This window comes from Panicum virgatum, chromosome 4N, assembly GCF_016808335.1.
Source record: "Panicum virgatum strain AP13 chromosome 4N, P.virgatum_v5, whole genome shotgun sequence".
In the NCBI taxonomy this organism is placed as follows: domain Eukaryota; kingdom Viridiplantae; phylum Streptophyta; class Magnoliopsida; order Poales; family Poaceae; genus Panicum; species Panicum virgatum.
Window position 1 is genome coordinate 28059026 of NC_053148.1, and position 22958 is coordinate 28081983.

Genomic DNA, 22958 nt, shown 5'->3' on the forward strand with positions numbered 1-22958 from the left:
TCTAATACCACGATGGTAACCTCCGATCGACTGCAAGGCTATTTGAAAGCTTGTTTTCTTCGATCCTTTGTCGCACAACTATTTGCCTCGAAGGTAGGAGGTTACAAGGCGTGTTCATGAGAGCAACGGGACACCTTTGCGACCTTCGGATCCGCATGAGGATCGCAGGGTCACTCGGAGGTGAAGACACTTGGAAGGCATGGAGGATGGAAGGCGTAATGCATGCCGCTCGGAGATGAAGAAGCATGAAGAATGAAGAACGTGCAGGATGGACCGAAAGTTGCCTTCAGTGTCACATGATGGGTCATGATAAGTGTTACTCGATAGGAGTAGACAGGGGCGGAGCTAGAAGTGCCGCCCGGGCTAAACCAGTGGATAAGTACTAGATTAAATTAAAATTATACTAAATATTTTTACTTTAGATCTGATTGCTATATAGATATGGGATGAACTGAGCTGGGCCGTGTTGCAACACGCCTAACACGTGCCCTGCTCCGCCCTTGTGAAGTAGACAAATTGTACACTCTCTAGGTAGGGGTGGAATCCTTGATACGGAGGTGGAGAGTATAAATACTCCTCCTTTCTCACTATATGAGGATGATTGTTTTGGAGATTATAGGGGTAGGCTAGTTTACGGTCGCCTGTTAGTTGGTGTCGGTATGGTCGATTTTAGATAACATTAATATTTTCTTTTTAGTAATTTTTATGTCATTTTGTGCTAAATATTTTTCAGAGAGAAAAAATTTGATCAGAAAAAATTTGACAAGAAAAGTTTTAAGATAAAAATTTGAAGAAAAATTTTCATCTAAAACAAAAACACTCAGGGTAAAAAAAACTTTTACAAAGAAGATTTGAGACAAAAATTTGAAGAATTTGTTTTTCATCCAAAACAAAAAAAACTCATGGTGAAATTTTTTTTTTGCATCTCCAAAAACTAAAAAAAAGCTCTGGTAAAATTTTTTTTGTTAAAAAAGTTGCATCAAAAAATTAAAAAAAAGAAAAAAACTTACCTCCGGCGAGCTACGCTACCCCTCCTCGCTGCCGGCCCGCCGCGCCGTGGCGCCCTCCCCGTCGTGCCGCCCGCCTCACCTCCGCTCCCTTCCGTCGCCGCTGGCCCGCCGCGCCGCCCCTCCCCGTCGCGCCGCACGCATCGCCTCCGCCGTTGCCGCTCCGCCGCGCCGCCCCTCCCCGTGTCATGCCGCCCGCCTCGCCTCCGCTCCCTTCCACCGCCGCCGCCGGCCCGCCGCGTTGCCCCTCCACGCCGCGCCGTGCGCCTCCCCTCCGCTCCCCTCCCCGCCGCCGTTGCGCCGTCCCTCCCCGCCGCCGTTGCGCCGTCCTCTTCTTCCGCCGCCGGCGCGCTGCGCCTCCCCTTCGCCACGGCGCGCCACCATGAAGGAGGAGGAAGGGTGGGGGAGATGAAAGAGAAAAAGGGAAGTAGAAGGGGAAAGAGACTGCTCACATGAGGGAGGAAGGAGACGCCTCCTTCACGTGGGCATGGGTCCCACCACGTGGAGTCGTCGCCCATGAGTTCGCTTCCATCCGGGCGATTGGAAAATCAGCATTGGGAGATTATAGTGCACTTGTTTTACATTCCGCTTCCTTTGTACTGTCGAACGCCTAAGGTTGCTAGCTCGAGTGGGGACAACAAGCCAGCGGCACCTTGCAGGTCGCGGGTTCAAACCCTCAAGGGGGCGAATTCCCTGTGCAGGTAAAAAAAAATCCCCCTCGCTAGCCAGGAAGCCGAAGTCGCTTCCTCTTAATGAAAAATGGCGGGGGCGTCATACCCCCTGGTCGAGTTTTTTTTTTACTGTCGAACCTCCTCCCATTCTGTCTAGGTTTTGCTTGTTCGAACCAAACAATATGCACCAAACATTTCCAAAAATTAGTGGGTTAAACCAAGGATTGAGTCAGTTAACAGTTAAAAGCTTAAAAGAAGTCTGATCGGTAGGATCCTTAAAATAGCATATACTTTTGAACTAGAGGGAGTAGAATGACATAAACACTATACCTCTTGGCATACAGTTTGATCACTCACCTAGATTCCCAAACTATTAATTTGTAGGATTAAGTCTCTAAACATGTCACACAAAATCTATATATGTAAGTAATTAGTATACGCTTGCTTACGAAAGAGATTAAGGAGCTGTCGAACATTTTACTTTTATTAGAAGGGGAAAGGGGAAAGAAAGATGCCGGCACATCCATTTCAAAGAAAAAGGGAAATCTTGCGATACAAATCCTGCACCAAAGATGGCCGGCTAGCGTGACCATGTCGTAGGGTGCGGCTAGGTATCGCTTCAGGCGAAGCAACTGATCTCTGAGCATCTCTAGCTTGCCATCCACCGCCCACCGCCAAGCCCCTCACTCAGCCCACAGGCGCGGGCGGGCTAGGAGCGGCGCAAGACCCTACCCCCACGCCGACTGACTTCCACCACCGCCATCGCCGCCTCCTCCATCCATTGCCGTCGTCGCCGTCGACCACCCCACCTCAACGCCGGTCTAACCACCGTCTACCGCCGCCCAGCCGGCTGCGGCCCCACACCCGGTCTCATGGTCGCCGCTAGCCCTTCCTCTATGACTGGCGGTGAGCCCCCCCCCCCCCCCCCCGGCCCCGCCGCAACCCCGAACCCCTAACTTGGAACCCTAACCTCACCAAAATCTTGTCGGAGTTGGAAAGGAGAGGTGATGGGTCGAATTGAGGCAGTGCATCTTTTTAGGTGACGATTCTCGCATAAGTGACATATAGTCACGGCGCACGTTGTGGGCCATTCTTGACCGTTAGATCGGTCACAGGGCATAGATAGTGCGAATTCTATTTTTTTTAGAAGGACCCTTTTATTTATTGGACATTAATTAATCTGCAGCCTAGGAAATTCCGCAATGTTTTTTACAAAACCTCTTGAGCTTGGCTTGAATTAACCTGCAGTCTAGGGACCTCTTAGTTCTTTTGCAAAATCCCTCTCAGATTTTGATGAAATTATTCAGTAGTCGGTCTTTGGTTATTTTAAAAAAAACCTCGGGTTTTCACAAAATGAATCTGGGGACCAACCCTTCTCTTTGTCAATTTACAAAATAGACATCTTTCCTCATGAAATTAATCCACATCCCGTTTTTTCCACTATTTAACAAAAGGAGACTGGTTTTCCCATAAATCGATTCATGCTCCACCTCATGAGCCATGACACGCTATTCTTTAAAAATGAACCTTCATATCTTACACAACTAGTCTGCTACAATCTGAGACCCTATTTCTGTAACAAAAATAACAAACGAGCCCTAGCAATATGTCATTTCTAACTAGTGACACTACTTTCATAAATAAAGTACCGCAGCAATATAAGATCCTATTTTGTTAAAAAATTAATATTGTATCACTATTATTCTATGGCTTCTCATGCTGCCTCCACAATAATACACCATATTTTAATATAACCTCTACTTTCGCAAAGAAAGTACTATCACATCTAATAATTGCCACATGATTGATAGTCAATTCTCTGCTTTCGTAATTACGTTGAGCTTCTTGCAAATTATGCTCCGCGCTTCCTAATAAATAATTTTACCCCTTCTTTCACCATAATAAATATAGCAAAACAATATCATATTTCCTTTCCGATACCTAAAATAATATATTACGTAAATAATAGCATCACGATCATAGAGTACCAAAAATATACACCAAGTGCAACAACGGACGGTAGACCATGACACCTATGCGAAAATAATGAAGCAACGGATTTATCTTACCTACGTTGCTTTAAAAATTATTATATGTATAAACTAGGAAAAAGTCTAAATTACTCCTCTGAATTATAGCCAAAGTTTGGATAACCCACTAAACTATTGTTTGGTTTCTTTTGCACCCAAAACTATGACCTTTGATTCAAATTACCCTCTAATATAATTTTTTGTTTTTATTTCTCCATGCATAGGTGGAGTTTTAAGTTGAAATTTTACAAGATGATAATACACATCATAGAAAAATACAACAAAACTTTTTATCATTTTCTTGATAGGTTAGAATATTTAATAATAAATTAATCATTGGAGTACAAAATTATATGAAAAAATTATAAATATTTTAATATGCATTGTGATATCCACTACTACCCTACAAAATTAGAGATTAAAATTCAATTTGTGTATGGAGAAACAAAAAAACAAATTGTATATAGGGATAAAATAGACTAAATTGTATAGTTTAGGGATAAATTAAACCAAATTATAGTTTAGTGAGTTATTGAGACTTTGGCTATAGTTCAGAGAAGTAATTTAATTTTTTTTCTATAAACTAAAGTCTGTACCAGCTACAATATTACACCAGATACGGTCCCTACGCGGCAATGCCTTTCCAATGTGGGCAGATTGTTGCAACTTGCAAGAAACTACCGCGTTGCAAATGTCATTTCGTCAGGTGTCTATTTGCAAAGAGAACTGTAACGTTGTCTCTCTTCTCCTTATCGGTGAGGATTGGCCTGCTCCCCGCTCTGGCTGGCCGTCCGTCTCTGCTCCCTCTTCCGCTCCCGCTTCCTCCTCGTACGCCGCCGCTGCTCTCTATGGCTGCTACAGCGAGCCTCGCGGCCACTGCTCCGTCCCCTCCAGTCCTCAAAGCATCGCCTCCTGCGCTTATCTCGCTCCGGCCCGTCTCCCGCCGTTGCAAGTCCCTGGCCGTCAAGACCAAGGTAAGTAACCTCCTTGCCTTTCCCGCCTCCCGGCAAGATGTTCATTGTCCACTTCTTCTGCTCTTGGAGTTCTGGGTTAGGGATGCTGCTATTTCTAGAAATTGTGATGCAAGAGAGAACTGGAACGAGAAATTCTTCTTCCTTTTCTTTTGGCCGTATGTGCTCCTGAGTTGTTTGCTCATTCCTTCATAGTTAGCATAAGACTGCATAACAGTACGGAGAGAATTGGGGAGCAGCTTGCTGTTTTCGTTCAGTTTTGTTTCCAAATATGCTGTGTTCGAGTACGAGACGCTGACTTATGTGCTTCTTAAATAGAATTCGGTTGGATTTGGGGTCACAAATCTATAAATGGTTATCAAACTAATCTGCAGGTATAATAGCACGACTATATGTTGTGATGTATAATAGCACGACTAGTTGCTACATTTATGTATTGGAAGCTTACACAGAATAGGAATATGGTGCTAAGATGCTAAAAAACTGAAATAGTAAATCCACAACCCTCTCTAGTAAAAGAAAACGTCTCTTCGTGAGGTGTGCACAATTTGTCCATCTTATAATTAATGGGATTTATATGCTAGCAATATTATATATAATTTTAATGAGATTTATTAATAAAGTAGATTAAAAGTAATGGTTTAAATTGCGGTTTGGAGGTTACTGGTGTCCGAAACATCATTTTTTTCTGACTAGACTAGAGAGGTACTGGCATCATGTCTTGTAAAGTTGCCCTGAGCATCCTGAAAGCCCATGATGATCAAACTTTCAAGCAAGTAGTAATTTGAATTATATGATTATATCTGATTGAGATAATCCCTTCTAGATGTATAAGTTTCTTAAGTTTAATTGTACAGGCTACATAATCAATCCAGGAAACTTACGTATCCTGTATGTTGAGCCAAATGGATAGGTAATGTTTAATGAGAAACAGTGCTTAAACGAATGAGATACAAAGGCTATCTATGTTTACGATATTTCTGCTCTATTACCTGAGACAAGAAATCTGGATTAGTTATCTCTTAAAGTTCAATTTGCTACTCTCCTAGAGTATGAGAAGTAGAGAACTGTTGCTGTGGCGTGATGTAAAACTCAAGGGGCTGGGGTGCACATGCACTCCAATGCGCGGTGTATGTTGTAAACCAGCGGCGGAGCCAGCGGGGGGGGGGGGGGGGGGGGGTGCTGGGGGACTCCAGCCCCCCTACTGGCCGGCAGCCCATGGAGTTTCTGTGCACTATCATCTTATCTTCCATGCAAATAACAGTGGTTAGCCCCCCTAAATGTCATATCAAGGTTGCTCAGCCCCCCCTAGCAGTTCAGCCTGGCTCCGCCACTGTTGTAAACAAACTAGTTATTCTTTTTCTTAATGCAATGACAGTTCAAGAAAAAAAGTAGAGACCTGTTTGGGGTAGGAAGTTCTTTTGTAGATAGTACTTTATCCTTTCTTTACCTGTTTTTTCCTCAAGTTTCAAAGTTTTCATCTAAGCAGGCCACTGAAAATGACCGGTCCGCTAAAAAACCTCAGAAGGTAAACAGCATTCTTTGCCAGGACTGCGAAGGAAATGGTGAGAAGTTCTTATCTTACTAAGGAAAGATTTATTTCTAGTTGTGACCAAATGTTGTCATGTAGGGATACAGTATGCAAGACCTAAAGGTCATCTACTTCCTTACTTGAATAATTTCGAGCTCATTACTCTGAAAAATTCAATATAAAGTAAGTAAAACTGGATAAAACTAGCTACAAGCTCTGCTAATGCTTTCCTCATTCGGTTTGGACTCTTTGAGTATTAGATTTCTTGATACAACATTCATGTTTTACCTTCCTAGGGCAGTAAGATTCTGCTGGTGGTGTTAATCAAATGGTGATTATTTATTTGTTACTGGTGTAACACTTATACACCTGATTAGTGTAATCTTATCTTCACCATCCTGAATATGTGAATATCCTTTAGCAAATATGCTCTAAACTCAATAGCACACTAATCATAGTCGCTATATTACACCTGAGCAATCTGTAACTGTATACTGGTTTCTTCCTAATTTATATATGTTGTACTTATTAATCTGTGAAGTTAGCATATTTCATACAGCTACCGTACCGTTCCCGTACATCAGAATTCAGCTGTGAAAATAAATAGTTCCTCTAGCATAATATTACCAAAGTGAGTAAATTCATCTTGCATAATATCTTAGCTGTTTGAAAGAAACTTCATTTTGCAAGCTTGAAAATAAATAATTCAGAATCCCAAATTATTGGTACATACAAGTCTTCAGAAGTGGTTCAGACAAAAGGCCATTTTCTTGACTCATAACTTTGTAAACACAGATTTTTAGGATCACTGTTTGTTCATTTTTAAAACATCATATTTTTTAGCAGATTAAGACTTCCTTTTAATGTGGACACTATGCATCCACTTCTAATAGCTCGTTTGAGCTCCATATTATTTTTTATGTGTAACTTTTTATTTGCAAATTGAAAGGAGCAATCGTGTGCACCCAATGTGAGGGAAATGGGGTGAATTCTGTTGACCATTTTAATGGGCGATTTAAAGCTGGAGCTTTGTGCTGGCTTTGCAGGTATAACAAAAATATTTGTCTCACAAGGAATAGTCCACTCCAAATGTCTTAACAAATCGGCCAATTATTTGTGATTCAACAGCTTGGTTGACCTAGCTGATTGTGCAAAAATTTTACCTTGCAGAGGAAAGCGTGAAATCCTATGTGGGAGCTGCAATGGTGCTGGTTTCTTGGGTGGATTTCTGAGCACCTTTGATGAAACTGCAGAATAGTGTCGTTGTTTATGTTCTTCTTTCTCTTTAAATTGTATTTGAAAAATATAAGTAATGTTTTGTTTGCGTTATTTTGAAACCTGTGGGTGCAATTTGTTCCTCATAGGTTTCATAAATTGTATTTGCTGTGATATCCCTTTACACTTTTCATGGAAAAGAATGTGTACATTAACATGTAGGCTTGGATCCACCATGTCAACTCCATAAAGTATGTTCCAGTTGTGCTATTCATCTGGATATGTCGATATGAAGATTCCCGACATCAAAAGATATGTCTGATCAATTCTTTATACTTCGATGAGTTTTATCACATTTTATGAAGATGGCACGATATAAATTTGCTTGAAGATGTGAAGGTACGTGGGTGGTCTCTAAATTTTGCCTGAAGATGCTTCAGATCCTCTGTCCAGAATGCCCTGCACTGATTGCTCTCCGTGGAAGGCCTATAATTCTTCATTTGAACTGATGCTTGCGCACATTACTCAGGCATTCAATCACCGTCAAAACAAAGAATTTTGCACTGCTGTATTCCAAAAGAGCGTCTGAACTTCTTGTGAACACACCATGTAAATCTGCATGTTAGAGTATATTAGGCAACTCCGGATATAGTTAGTTTGGAGTTGATTGTAATCCCGGGATAACTTTATCTCTACGAGAGGCTACTTGTCCTTCAAACCATGTACTCCTATCTATTCACCCTAGAGGCTCAATGCAATACATCCCAAGCATTATAAAGAAATTAGCTGCACGTCCCTTGAATCCTTGATTAGTTAATTTGCATCTTATGTACTGGCCTTGGGCCCTTGGCCTTTTGGGCTTTAGGCTAATGAAATTAGTATGTTTATTAGCGATTACTATTTGCTGAGCTTAATTTTGGTGGCCCCTCAAGATGGGCGGCCTGGTGATGTTGCGTCAGTTGCGCTACCCAATTGACGGCCCTGGTGTCTCATCATCCCGCTAAACTCATCGGCAAGATGCTGCTGATTTTGTGCATTCGTACGCGTTCATTGGCACTTTGGACCCGCGCCCTCCTCCACTGCTTCGACCACATCTACCTCAACCTTGGCTACTTCGACACTAAGGGGCTATCATCTACATGAGCTACTCCAGTCGAAGCATTCGCACTGGCGTTCCGACTACGGGGGATATCTCCATTGTTCTCCAGTCTTTCGTTCGTGTTGCTACCGCTACAACTGCGGGGAAATGTTATAGTATATTAGGCAACACCAGATATAATTAGTTTAGAATTGATTGTAACTCTGAGATAACCTTCCTTATATTTAGTAAAGGCTACTTTCCCTCCAAACCATGTACTTCTATATATTCGCCCAAGAGGCTCAATGCAATACATCACAAGCATTATACACAATCTTACACTACATATATAAATGGCTCAAAGCTATGCAAAAGGTTTATGACACCTTTGTTCGCCTAAACCACCATTTAGTCCATTTAAACAGTGTTTAAACGGTAAACAGAGGTCTCGTATTGTTTAGCCTCTAAACGGTGAATTAAACGGTTGGACCATTTAAACCGTTAAAATCCGTCTAAATCATTCAAACAGAGTCAAGTTAATCATGGTAAAATGAGCTAAATGATCCTTTAATTCATAATTTAGTCCACAGGAGGTTGACAACTACCACAATCAATACCGAACCAAATAACACCGTAAGTATATGAAATGTTGTGGGTTTTAAATTTCTTCCAAAAAGATTATTTGGCAGAATAGTTACTTTTTACATGTGCAAATATATAGACTTTCTAGCATATTTGATATTTATGTACATAAATATGCATATTTTAATGTTACTATGCCAAACCGTTTAGGCTGTTTAACTCCATTTAAATACCGTTTAAATAGCCTAAACACTAAACAAAGGGTGACTGACTGTTTACTGTTTAACATTTAGAATAACATTGATGCACCAGCCATGTAAGATACGTAATACTGAATCCATATAGAATCAAGCGAGCATACATTCAAACTGGGTGATGCATGCCATCTCCTCAACGAAGGGGGTTCTATGGTCAGAATGTTGTTCGTGGGATTTGAAAAAGTGAAATTTCCATCATAACCTTGTGGAATGATGTTTAACTCACATTGTGAAATGATCTAGTTTTCAAGATTTTCAACATAGTATGATTGTGTGTTACGGTTGTTCATTTTGAGGGACCTGATATGTATTTTAACGTACCAAAATCTCTACCGTTGGATTTTTTGGGTGGGGAATTAGTTTTGTTCTAATTAAATGAAGTTCTGGGTTTAGCAAGAAGATGATACATGCAGCTGGTGGATAACAAAAAGAAATGTGCTATTTAGTTTGCTATCAAATTTGCCACAGTTTAGCCTAGCCAAAATTTGGACACCAAATTGGCGGCTTTAGATTTGGCCAACTTTGGACACCATTTAGGTGGTCCAAAGGGAAGGTTACAGTCAAATTTTGGCACCTACAAATGGTGGTGGAAATTGTAAACAAGCCTTAATTTAGTTTGGCTAGCTTGGAAATATGGCATCCCCGTCTGTAGGAAATGTGTTTAAACTCATCTAATTTAGTTTGAGAACATATCAGGTGCAAACCATCCTCTCCGTGCAAACTATGCAAACTCCAACCTGGGCCACCGCATCAACATCCAAGGGGCATGGGGGGATTAGTTAATTTTACAATTAACCGTCCACCCTTGAATTAGATAATCATATTTTTGCAAATCCCCCTCCCACTCCCTCTGCACTCCCCTTGAATGTTGATCCGGTGGCCCATATGAGAGTTTGCACGAAGAGATTGGTTTGCACTTGATATGTTCCCATTTAGTTTAGCTACCGACGGTTCAAATCATTTATAGCCTAAGGTTCATTAATTAACTTTGTAAAATAATTATTTTTCCTAGACAAACATTGTGACAATAATTTAATTGTTGAAAGATTTCAAAATTATGATAAATCATCGTATAAATTCATGTTAAACTTACATACCAAAGTTAAATATTTTAGAATATGACAACAAATTTTGCACAAGGATAAAAAGGAAAAGAAAGCCGGCATGCAATTGGGTCGGGCTTATTATTCATCTAGATTCGCCACCGGCATCCATACACTTGCTGTTTATTTTTGTCCTTGCCAAAATTTTGTTCAACCTTAGACTTTGTAAGAACATACTCTTTGCATCATCTATCCAATCTTATCTTTTGTTGAATTTTTCATGTGCGTTTCGATTTGCTTTCTAAGGAGTATGGAAGCACTCTATGGAGTGGGAGCACATGATACATTCTCCAGGTGCAAAACATAAGCTGGTAGTGCTTCCTGTCACATCCTATAGAAAAACACTCACATGGTGATTATAATCTATCTTCATTCCTCCATTCTATAACTAACGCGCTGGCCATTTTGCCAATGTGCTAATATGATTCTATAACCAGGAGTCGATGCTTAGAGGTTTTACATTGGCATCAACCATATTAAGATAGCTCCAACATTGCCCCAATGAATTTTCTTAACCATAATAAGGTCACCTACCATCAATTGAAAATGTATAATGTTAAGGATATTGACATGGTCTACAAGATGCTTTGACTAGAAATGTTTACATAATATTGCAATCAAAATAAGAAATAGTTGAGCATATAATTTTTTCATGATGAATCTAGAATCATCCATCTTGCAGCGCCAATCTAAACCAATTTCATACATTGAGGTAAAACATAAGAATGTTTGTCTGTTAATAATTCTTCTGATTAACCACTTTCAGATTTACACTCAACAAGTTCATCCACAATTATAGTCCTTTGACTAGGACATTAAGTAGCAACATGCCCATGACCTTGACAAGCGAGGCGTCGTTGTTCTTTCTGAATTGTAGGTGAAGAAGCAGTAAAAACCGATTATAGCACCCATAGATGGAGAAGGTCTAGTTGCAGTCCCCTAAGACAGACCAACACCAATAGAGGTGCCGGGGTACGGTGTTGCCGGTGCCATGGAGCTGAAATGGATCGACTCTCGTAAGTCCTTCCACGTGCCTCTTTCTAAATTTTTTCTCTCCATACACATAGCGTGATCCATTAGATCTTGCAAATTATTGTATGGAAACATCTTTACAAAACCATAAATTCCTCATTGAGACCACTCAAAAATCTTGCCGTTTTTAATTCAGCATCCTCTCTAATTCCTGAAACCAAGAGTAATTCCATCTCCTTATAATAATCATCAACTGATTTAGATCCTTGTTTTAAAGTTTGCAATCTATTGCGAAGGTCACACTGATAGCTTGATGTCACAAAGCGTCTTCTCATCACTCTCTTCATTTATCCCATATGTTGATATGATTACGTCCCAACACAAGTTGATTTTCTTGCATCTGATTCCACCAAGTGAGAGCATAACGAGAGAATTCAACTGAAGCAATATTTACTTGCCTTTGGTTAGAAAGATTATAAAATCTAAAAATCTAATCACATTGCTTCTCCCACTCAAGATATGCATCTTCGTCTTCTCTTCCTGAAAATTTTGGAGCACTTAATTGACACAAGCAACATTATTTGGATCATCTCTATTGTGATGATGATGATGTTCCCCATCATGGCCAGAACCATGACAGTGATTTTGATGCTGCCCTATGTTCTGCATAAGGATTCTCATCTTAATCAAATCCCTGATCATAATTATCATGTACTTCCTCTTCATCATCAAAATGCCCATGACGATCACGTCCATGTCCTCCACCATGCTGATCATGACAATCAACACGCCGTCCACCACCACGATCACCGGGACCATTGCCGAAGCGGTCATGAAATCCATTACGAAAACCAGAATTTTCATCATCATATTCTTCCCGGTGATTATCTTCATATTGATGTCGTGGACCTTGACCACCCGCTACCAGAATACGCTCATTGAACATCCTCTCCATCGTCTCCAATAGTGAATTCCCTAGTTGGCGTAACTCAGCTCGCGCAACTAAGGGTACTTCTTCTCCATTAAAACCACCATGAACACTCAAATCATCAGATCCTACCATGTTAGAATAGTGCAAGAAAAAGTGGAGTAGGTAAAATTTGTGGAATCTTGCAACCTCATCTCTTGGTTACCCAAGTTCTTACCCGTTTTGAAGGACTGTGAGTGTAAATAGTGGTATTAATCCAGCTGTGATTATGCGACCGAAAGGATTACAAGACGAGAGGTCCAGTTTCAGAATTTTGTAGAGCTATAGGTGGCTATTCAAGGGAGGCTATGGTATTGTACCCAAGTGATGTAAATTGTTCAAAAGATATGTAAATGTTACTGTCCAGTACACCACAAACTTGAGATAATTAATCTGAAACTTGTAGTGATTGTTAGCGTGATAGATTGGGCTGGCCCGTTGGGCTTAGGGCGTCGGCCTAGTGGCCTGGACTGCCGTGGGTTTATTGTAGATTGATATGTATTAGGAAAGGATCTCTGTTGATTGGGTGTATTCTATAAACCCTAGATGATCTTTGCCTATATAATGTACCCTATACTCCCTTCAATCAATCATCCAATTTCCTGAGCCTTTCCTGCTTTTATGGTATCACGAGTCCGGGTCTCCTCTCGGATTCCCTCTCTTCCGCTGCCCTAGCGCACCAGCCTCACGCCGTGCTGCGCCCGTACGCCAGCCCCTCTGTTGTGCTGCGCATGGCTGGTTCTTCGCCCCCTTCCCCAACCGCCACTGCCGATGCGGCCGTCGCCGCCAAGGTCCAGGTCGACAAGATCGCTGCCAGGGTCACCAAGGAGCCTGCCAGCACCATCGCCGCGAAGCCCAGCGCTTGCTCAGGTGCGGCAAGTGACGTATGACGCGGCTCTGGCCTGCGCCCGCGCCGCCAAGGAGGAGGCTGCGGCCACCGCCCGCACTCACAATGCAGCCCTTGCTCGCGCGGCCAAAGTGCGGGCGGTTGTCGTGGCAGTTGTCGCCCCTCCCAAGCTGCTCCTGGAGGATCCCCCTGCCGGCCTCTCTGATCTTCAGGCTGCCATGCTGATGCATGAGGCTGCTGCCCTCCTCAATCTGCATGTACAGGCCGTCACTGTCAACAATATTCGGAGCCTCATCTCCATCATTCTTGACATCGACTCTAGTAATTTTGGCCGCTGGCGCGATCAGTTCCTCCTTACCCTCGGCAAGTTCTTGACATCGACTCTGGTAATTTTGGCCGCTGACGCGATCAGTCCACGATGACGCTCCCGGTCCGATGACCCCAGACTGGGCCGGCATGGATTGCGTGGTCAAGCCTTGGATCCTCGGCACGCTCTCCGAAGACCTCACCGAAGTCATCTCCTCCCAGGGTTCCCCCGCTAGAGGAGCCTGGCTTGCCGTGGAATCCAAATTCCTCGGCAATCGGGAGACCCGAGATGAGGTTCCGCAACTTTGTCCAGGGTGATCTCTCCATCACCGACTACTGTCGGCGCCTAAAGAAGATGGCCAACGACCTCGGTGCACTCGGTGAGGTCATCTCTGACCGCACCCTCGTCCTCAACGTGATCTGCGGCCTCAATGACCGCTACGCTCATGTCGGGGCCCTCCTTCCTTGCTGCTGACCCTTCCCCACCTTCCTGTAGGCTCGCATGATCTCGCCTTGGAAGATTTCACACTAGGTGAGCGCTCGGCCGGTCAGGCTGCAGCCCTAACCACCTCCTCCAAGTCGCCACCTCCCAGCAGCCCCAGCCGGCTTCAGGCTCTGGGGGGGGGGGGGGGGCGACCAGCAAGCCTGCCAATCGCCGCAACAAGTGCCGTGGTGGCGGCAGCGGCTCTGGCGGCGACGGAGGCACTGCCGGCGGGTCTAGTGCCTCGACTCCCGCCCCCTCGTCGTAGTAGCAGGGTGGTGGCACCTCCGACGCCAAAGCCCCTCAAGTAGGGGCCTCTTGGCCCACCTTCTACAACCTCTGGACGTGGACCATTCAGATGTGGCCTGGTCCCCGCCCACCCCTAGTGCCCATACCTCAACCGCGACCTCAGCAGTAGTAGGCGTTCGTCGCCCAGCAGCACTTACCATACGTCTCTCGGCAGCAACATCAGGCTGCTACTCCACCTGCGGGCTCCGATGAGGCCAACCAGTGGACCGCTCTAGGGCTATACCACCCCATGGCCGGCCTTCCCTCCTGGGACCAACAATCGCTGGCCTCCGCATTCAGCACTGCGTCGCTAAACCAGCCTCCCTCCAACGAGTGGTACTTCGACTCAGGTGCTACCTCTCACATGACATCTCTACCTCACATACTTTCGCATGCCTGCTCCCCGTGGTATCCTACTCCTTCATCCATTATTGTCGGTAATGGTTCCGTTATTCCTGTCACTGCCACTGGCTCCACAGAGTTAGCCCCCCTCTTTACATCTTAATAATGTTCTTGTGTCGCCATGGATTATTAAGAATATTATCTCTGTATGTCAGATTACTACCGATAATAATTGCTCTATTGAGTTTGACCCCACTGGTTGCTCTGTGAAGGCCCTTCCGTCACGGACAGAGATCGTCAGGTGCAATAGCTCCGGATTGTTGTACCCCCTGCGCCTCCCGCCAGCACACTCCTTTGTCGCTCAAGCTTCCTCCCCTCTGTGGCATCAGCGTCTTGGGCATCCCGGTCATGAAGCTTTGGCGAAGCTCGCTTCTAGTGTCTCTTTTCAGTTAGAGGATTGTTCACAATTATGGCATGCTTGTCAGTTGGGGCGACATGTTCGTCTTCCCTTTCATGCGTCATCTTCTCGTGCTACTCCTCAGTTTGACCTTATTCATTGTGATTTGTGGATGTCTCCTGTCATTAGCGTCTCAGGTTTTAAATATTATTTGGTCATTCTTGATGATTGCACTCACTACTTATGGACTTTTCCTCTTTGCTTTAAGTCTGACACTTTCAGCGCGCTCTCCAACTTCATCGCCTACGCCACCACTCAATTTGGCGCCAGCATCAAGGCCGTTCAGTGCGATAATGCGAAAGAGTTCGATAATTCAAGTACCCGCACTTTCTTTCTCACTAAGGGCATCCATCTTCTCATGTCTTGCCCTTATACTTCGCCTCAAAATGGTAAAGCCGAACGTATTATTCGCTCCATAAATAATGTCGTTCACTCCCTGCTGTTTCAAGCCTTCATGCCTCCTACTTACTAGGTCGAGGCTCTCTTCACAGCGTCTTCGCTCCTTAACATCTTGCCAACCTAGACTCTCGACTTCTCCATGCCGCACCTTGCTCTCCTGGGAAAACCTCCGGCTTACGAATATCTTCGAGTTTTTGGCTGCAAGTGTTACCCAAACCTCTCCGCTACTGCTTCCCATAAACTCGCTCCCCGCTCTACCCTATGTGTCTTCCTTGGCTATTCCGCTCACCACAAAGGATATCACTGCCTTGATTTCTCTACAAATCAAGTCATCATCTCCCGGCATGTCATCTTTGATGAATCTGTCTTTCCTTTCGCTGAGCGTAACAACTCTCGATAGGCTGCAGACTTTAAGTTTCTGGATGCAACTGATGTTGTGCCCATTCCTATTGGATAGCCACACAAAGTTTTTCCTGCAGGTTCCTCCCTCGGCGCCTCTCCCGCCTGTCCCGATGTGACATCTGCGGGCTCCTCCGCGGCATCTCCTACAACCACGTAGCCTCCGACGTCTTCTCCCGGATCCCCGGTGCACGCGCTCTACATCCCGCCTGTGCGGCGCGCGCTGGGAACCCCACCCACCGCGCCACGCGTGACCACGTTGGAGTCCCAGGCGACCTCGACAGGACACCACACGACTTCGCCCTTCGGGCCCCCGGTGCGCGCGCTCTACATTCCACCTGCGCGGCGTGCGCCGAGTACCCTGTCTCCCGCGCCACGCGCAGCCCCGCTGCAGTCGCCGGCACTCCTTCCTCCAGCACCAGTGGGCCCAGAGCACTCCGTGGCCCGCCGCCTGGGTTCCCACCTCTGGCCGCAGCTCCAGAGTTCACCCATCCGGAGTGCGAGATCACCAAGGTGTACTCGCGCTGCCCACGCGCTTCGACTCCAGCTCATGCACTCAATGGCCCACCGCCCCTGGCCAAGGGCATCGTGGCTGTTCCTCCAGTGAGCAATAAAGACTCCATGGTGACGCATGCGAAGATGGGCTACCGGATGTGTGGCGGAACCACCCAAAACTACTGGGCCCGGGTACACTGATCTTTGTTGCTAAGCAACTCTGACCCAAATTGGCACTCATCGGTAGTTCCTCGAGTGAAGCCTCGATAAAATCCACGCTATTCCAAGATCAGCAGACAACACTCACACGAAGGTGAGCCCAGAGATTACAACACAGAACATTTCATACATATCAGAGTGATTGCAGCAGAAAGGAAAATTTATTACAAACCATGTTTAGAGTGGCAAAGTACTACAGAGTTCCATCTACTCCAATTATTCAAGTCTCAACGTTCAGCGGAAGCAGTAAAAGATAACTAGCGAGATACTGTGACGCATCGATAAAGCCCGTACGATAGCGTCACTCAGCGGGAGGGTGGTCAGCACCAGCTGAAGGGCCATCCCACTCTACAGACCAACACGGAGGCAAGGTACACGGCCAAGTAAGACTTGCAAACAGATCCTCAAAGTTAGTACCTGAAAAACAGTGCCACAAGCAAGGCTGAGTATACTAATACTCAGCAAGACTGACCCGTCACCAGATATAACATAGTCCGATAACTAGACATGCAAGGCTTTTTGGTTGGTGGGGTTTGTTTTGCAAAAAAAAATGCCACTAAGAGTCGATCCTTATTTTCAGATTTTATCTAGCCATCTTCTAGTGGGGTCAACCATTCTAAGTTTGCATCTAACTCTACACAAATATGGTAGAGCAATCATTTAATCAACCAGCAGTATTATCATCATCATGTTCCACTTGTTACTCTGTGTGACCGAAAGCATTAAGCAATCTCATGACGTGAGAGGCGGACGATTCTGAATCGGATTTCAACCTGGCCAGGGGAACCTAGACCACACGCATGGGGATTGACTTCGCTCCCGCCCACGCTACAGTTCCCCTTTCTTTCCAGTCTGTGGATCCGGGGCACCCTCCCCGACTACAGAGTCCGACCACTCTACACCCGTACGTCGCGACAAAATATAAACACTACTTCTACCAGGAGGGTGCGAGATCATTCCACTCGCCGGTCCAATCAGGTACTTAAGCTTTCCGATTACCATATTTCTCGGTATGTGGCTAGTACTTTCAAACGCTTAACGAAATGAGCCACACACCGCGACCTTAGCCATTTCTGACTATACCAGCGGGGTATCACAACTACACAACCCCGCCCGTTGTCCTTATATTTCAGCAGGAATTAAAGTCAGTATAACTCCTATTTGCTCGCGAGAGGCAGGAAACCACTCGACTTCTACCGTACCTATTTAGCATGGCCACTAGTCGATAAAAAGATCCGGTATCAAACATAGGTTCCTAGGGATCATGCGTCTAAGGTTTTCGATCAACGCCTAGAAAACTTAAATGCAGAAAACAAAAGATTACAATACATTAATAAATAGATAGCTGAATGATAATTCGGAAAATAGTGGGATTATGCTCCGGGGCTTGTCTTCTTGGGCACTGTCAGGCAGAAAAGCCTCTGGGGCTTGGCCCAGGTCTTGAGACAAGTTAGCACAATTCAAATTGACCTCCTGATCCACACGAGAGTCCGCGGGCACCAATTCGTAGTCACCGTCCGCGAGATTAACCGTTTCTATATGCAATGCAAGATTATGAGTTACTCATGGGTAACGATTTCTTTCCTTCACGATAAAGTTGTAGTTCAACAAAAGTTACTTTAATGATGATTTCAACGTTTCGTTTCATGGGCAGTCATTTATAGAGTAGTAAACATAACTACGTTTCTTCATGAATGAGTGGGGGTTTGGTTTGCATTTCCAACATTAAAACATAGCATGCTTTCACTATTGCATAACAACAAAACTACTCATGAGCTAGTGCTGGAAAAACTAAAACAACACAGATTTCACTTAAGTATTTATGGTATAATTTCCAGCCTCTAACCATAAAGCATTTACCACCACTATTCATGCAAGTGGATTACTCTAGTTGCTTCTTCTTTTTGCACAGAACGTTTAACATGGGTTCTGGTGCTACAAATGTTATGGAAGCATCTACCAAGCATCTACTCAGCACTGAAATTTTTCCAGAATTTATTCCCTTATACAGTAGAGGTGACAAAAAGAACAAAAACAGCAAGCCATTAGCCAAGATTAATTCTACAGAGAGTTATACTAGGAATATGGTTCTCAAATTTTTACCAGAGCCTATTCATAAGCTAATCATACTCCAGAAAAATTATCAAGCTTTATATCCACCATATAAATTAGTTATGCAATTAATTTAACATGAGTTAGCATAAATTTCTCACAGTTCAAAAGACCATTAAAGCATGTGAAATTGTTATTACAGATAGATCATACTCTACACCAGAACATGTCAAAAGATCAAGATCAGATATGGTGTATTTTACTCAGAACAAAAATGGTAAAACTAACCATAAGATGCTAAGCATGATTATTCACCAAAGCAAAACTCAGTAAATGCAGCTCAAATTTTTTATGCAGGATCATAGAGTCAAAAACAGACTTCAGAAATAAATATAGATTTTTCTGAGAATAAGGAATATATATGATGAATTAAGTTGATTAAGCAAGCATAAAACATGGTATATAGCAAAAGAACTCTAATAAATCTGAAATTTATGTATTAACAATTTTTAACTTACACATGTACGTAGTAAAAATTCCAGAGTAATTTCATATGTATATTTTCTAGTATTAAATCGAGAAAGCTAGCAACAGATTAGAGAATCTTGATTGTTCCAACATGATAACTATTTTGGTTGGGTATCATATTTTTACTGTTATCTTAATATTCCATTAGTGATAACATATCCAAAAAACAAGGTCATTTGTTGAGTAGAACTTCCTGAACATGCATAGGTCGATTTTCTTATTCTTTTTCCTAGATTAAATTTGGTTAAGTTTCTGCAAATGTGATTGTTACAAAATTTGTAGATATTATTACAAGGATTCTAGATCAGCTGAGTTTACATTTTTATGATTTTTCTGTGATTTGTTCTGCATTTTAGAAGTTCACTGGTATACACTGGAATACTTGCAAACACACCCTTGAACGAAAAAAAGAAATTACAACCGGGCCCTTCGCCGGCCTTCTCCGCCGTGGCATCTTGCCGGTGGTGTTCTGCTAGGCAGGGCTTACCGGGGCTGCCACGGGGAGGCGCGTGGGAGAGTAGGGATCGAAGAACACCTACCCTGGTCGGCGTTCGAGGGTTTGGTGCACGGACTCGGGCTCGTCGGCGTCAATAGCGGGGCGGTTGTTCGGTTCGTCGGCGTTGGAGGTGAAGGAGGGCTCGGGGTAGGGGAACAGGGCGCGCATGAGCACCGCGTGAGCTTGAGGGTGCGCCTGGGGTAGCTGTCGTGCACGGACTCCCTCTGGGCTGGCCGGTTCGCGGTGAGCCCGAGCTCGCCGGCGGCAGCGCAGAAGAGGAACGGTGTCGGGAGGAGGTTTGGGTTCGATTCCACGCGCGTGTAGCTTAACTAGGAGGTGGCGAAGCTGCTGCGGTGGTTGGATGAGACAATGCAGGGCGGTGGTGGCCGGTCCGCGCGAGCTAGATCTCGCCGGCCATGGCGGAGCAGCGGGAGGAGGAAGAAGGAGAAGAAGGCGCGCGACGGTGGAGCTCTGGGGGTTCTTATAGGCCAAGGAGCTCCTGGGCGAGGGAAGTAGCGACTGGGAACGGTCGATTTGGCCCTGGGCGACTCGACGGCGAGCGAGCGGAGCGGCTAGTCGGCGCGGCGCATGGGGAATAAAATCACCCACGCGACTTTTCCCCTTTTTCCCCGGGCATGGAACAGGCCCACCGCCCTAGGGTGCCCTGCACCCGTGCGTGATCAAAGACCCGACAGTGGGGAGTATGTTCCACGGCCGGTTCCATCAGGTACTTAAGCTTACCGATTACCATATTCTCGGCATGTGGTTAGTACGTTCAAACGCTTAACCACCACTACCACACACCACGGCCTTATCCATTTTCACTAAACAGACGGGGTATGACAAGTACAACACCCCCGCCCGTAAACCTTATATTGCAGTGCATAGACATTCAACTCCTATGAGCTCGCGAGTGACAGGAAATCACTCGACTTCTACCGAACCATTAGCATAGCTAACTAGCGGCCTACACAAACTAGTGTTCAAGCATAGGTACCTAGGATCATGCAACTAAGGTTCCAAACAATTCCTACAAACTTAAATGCACAAGTAGATAGGAATATAAGCAGTTGCATAAATTTTAAATAGATAGGACATGCTCCGGAGCTTGCCTTCCTGAGCGGAGCTAGCCTTGGGCTCTTCTGAACTTTGGTTCAGGTCTTTAGCAATTTCAGTTAGATTAACTTGAGCTTCACGCTGCTCACTCTCGGACTCCGACACCAGCTCGTATGTACCGTCGGCGAGAGTAGTCAAATCTATATGAAATGCACATGCATGAGTTGTGGTGATGGTAACAAACTTAATTTAATTCACTATAGAGTTGTAAAATATTTTCTTTACATCTCCTTGGGCAATCATTTATAGAGTATTATCTAGATTAACTATTTCTCATTAAGTAAGTGAGGGTTTTGTTATTTTTAGAAAGATTATTTTCAAGTGCAAGCATGGAATATTCAAAACAGCTGATGAGTATAGTTTCTAAAGATAAAATTTTTATGGAGAGCCAATTACTTAAGTACCAACCTGCCATAAAATTTTCAGCTATTTACATTGAGCATATTAATTATTAAAAATACATTAAACAGCTACTGCTAGGATTAAGATTCATTTATATAGAACAAACCCTACAAGTAAAGATGCTACAATTTTTATTGAGTGCTCCTAAACTTATGGTAAGTCTGGTGTAAATTTTTCAGATTTAAATGAGCAAGTAACAGAGCATGATAAATAGGACAAAATAAAGCTACATTAATCTGGTTTAAAACCTACAGACAGTTATAGCAAGTTACATAGCCTCAACTTTTACCAGCATGGTTATATATTCAAAGTTAACCCATAGAAGAATTATTAGAATTTTACATGTGCAGGAACTATTTTATTTGAATTAGCACATTTACTCATGCTATAAATTTGTGGGGCTAGTTACACTTAACTAAAAAGTTCCAAAAATTTTCTACCGTAACTATATCATGGCATAGATATACCGTAGAATTTTGAGCTGAAGAAACATAGCATAACAACTTGAATAAATAAATCTACTTAACCTAGGCATAAAGCAAGACCTAAATAAACCTATAGCTAGGCATGATAACTGACCATGAAACTTTTACACAAAGCTACACTTCTAGCGTCTAACTCACTCGGGCCGTGGAGCTTCGTGAGGGTTTGGGGAATGTGATGGTGGGGTTAACTCGAGGAGTGCAGGGCCGGGGGTGGGTGTTGCAAGGTGAGCGGGGCTCGGCTGGTTTCACGGCGGTGGTGAGGGCGTTCTGCGACTCCGGCGAGGTCGGGGTGGAAATGGGTGGGCTTGGGAGCTGCGTGGGGGTGAATGGAAGCTCGCTGGGTGCTCGGTGTGGGTGGAGGAGCGGTGAGCTGGGCTCTCCACGAGAGCCGTGGCTCGGCGGGCGGAAATGGAGGCGCGGCGGCGCGGCGCAGTGGCCCGGCGGCGCTGGCTGTTCGAGATGATGGGGTGGGGTGCAAGCGTGAGAAATGGGAGGCGCGTGCGTGTGCACATATGCTGCGCTAGCTAAAGGGTAGAGTGAGGGCGTGAGGAGGGGACTGGGCACTTGCGCGCGGTTAAGGCGTCACCGGCGAGGTGTGACCGTGCAGCGAGCGACGCGTGGCCGGGCTGCAGAGCGTCGCGGGCGAGTGCGCGAGTGCGTGCGCGGGTGCAGCAGGGCGACTGCGGAGCCAATGGCGGGGAAGGTTTGCGTGGTGGCGTGACCGGGTGGCGAAGTAGCAATGGCGCCGCAAGCGCGCAGGGGCGATGATGGTGAGCTGGTGCCATGGCGGCGGCGTGCGCGCTCGAGTGGGGTAGTGATGGCAAAGCTCAGCAAGGTAGCAGCGTGGCAGCGGCAGACTCAGCAAGCGCGCGCGGCAGCGGTGCAGCAAACGGGCGGCAGCGGCACAGCGAGCGCGAGCGTGCGCACTCGAGCGCTCTGCGCGCGCGGCGTCAACGCAGAGAGGAGGAAGGGGGAGAGAGAAAGGGTACTTTGGTCAATGATTTTGACTCGATTCAAAATCAAAATTTTCAATTGAAACTCGAAAAACTTTGAATACGAAAGTTGTTTGTCTTGCAAAACTCTACAACTTTCATTTTGGGCAAAAGTTCATTTGAGCTAAGGTGTGAGAGTTGACTTTTCGGTCTATTTAAACGGATTTCTGGCTTTTAAGTAATTGAAATTTTATGGGTTTAACTTGTCATTTCATATTAATTGCATGTTTAAAATAGTGCTAAACACCGGAGGTGTTACAGCTGCGCACC

At 44.7% G+C, this 22958-nt stretch overlaps 1 protein-coding gene across 1 annotated transcript; it reads left to right on the forward strand.

Moving 5' to 3' along the window:
- The first annotated feature begins 4421 nt into the window (after positions 1-4421).
- On the forward strand, positions 4422-7736 carry LOC120669990 (protein BUNDLE SHEATH DEFECTIVE 2, chloroplastic-like). Its single transcript, XM_039949936.1, has 4 exons — positions 4422-4682; positions 6169-6244; positions 7160-7256; positions 7381-7736. Exons 1-4 carry the CDS (start codon positions 4557-4559, stop codon positions 7466-7468), a joined length of 387 nt encoding a protein of 128 aa, XP_039805870.1. The 5' UTR covers positions 4422-4556; the 3' UTR covers positions 7469-7736.
- The last annotated feature ends 15222 nt before the right edge of the window (positions 7737-22958 follow it).

Coding starts and splice junctions, on each gene's coding strand:
- LOC120669990 (XM_039949936.1), top strand. CDS start 4,557: ATGGCTGCTACAGCGAGCCTCGCGGCCACTGCTCCGTCCCCTCCAGTC. Junction 4,683..6,168: donor CCCTGGCCGTCAAGACCAAG/GTAAGTAACCTC, acceptor TCATCTAAGCAG/GCCACTGAAAATGACCGGTC. Junction 7,257..7,380: donor GCTTTGTGCTGGCTTTGCAG/GTATAACAAAAA, acceptor TTTACCTTGCAG/AGGAAAGCGTGAAATCCTAT.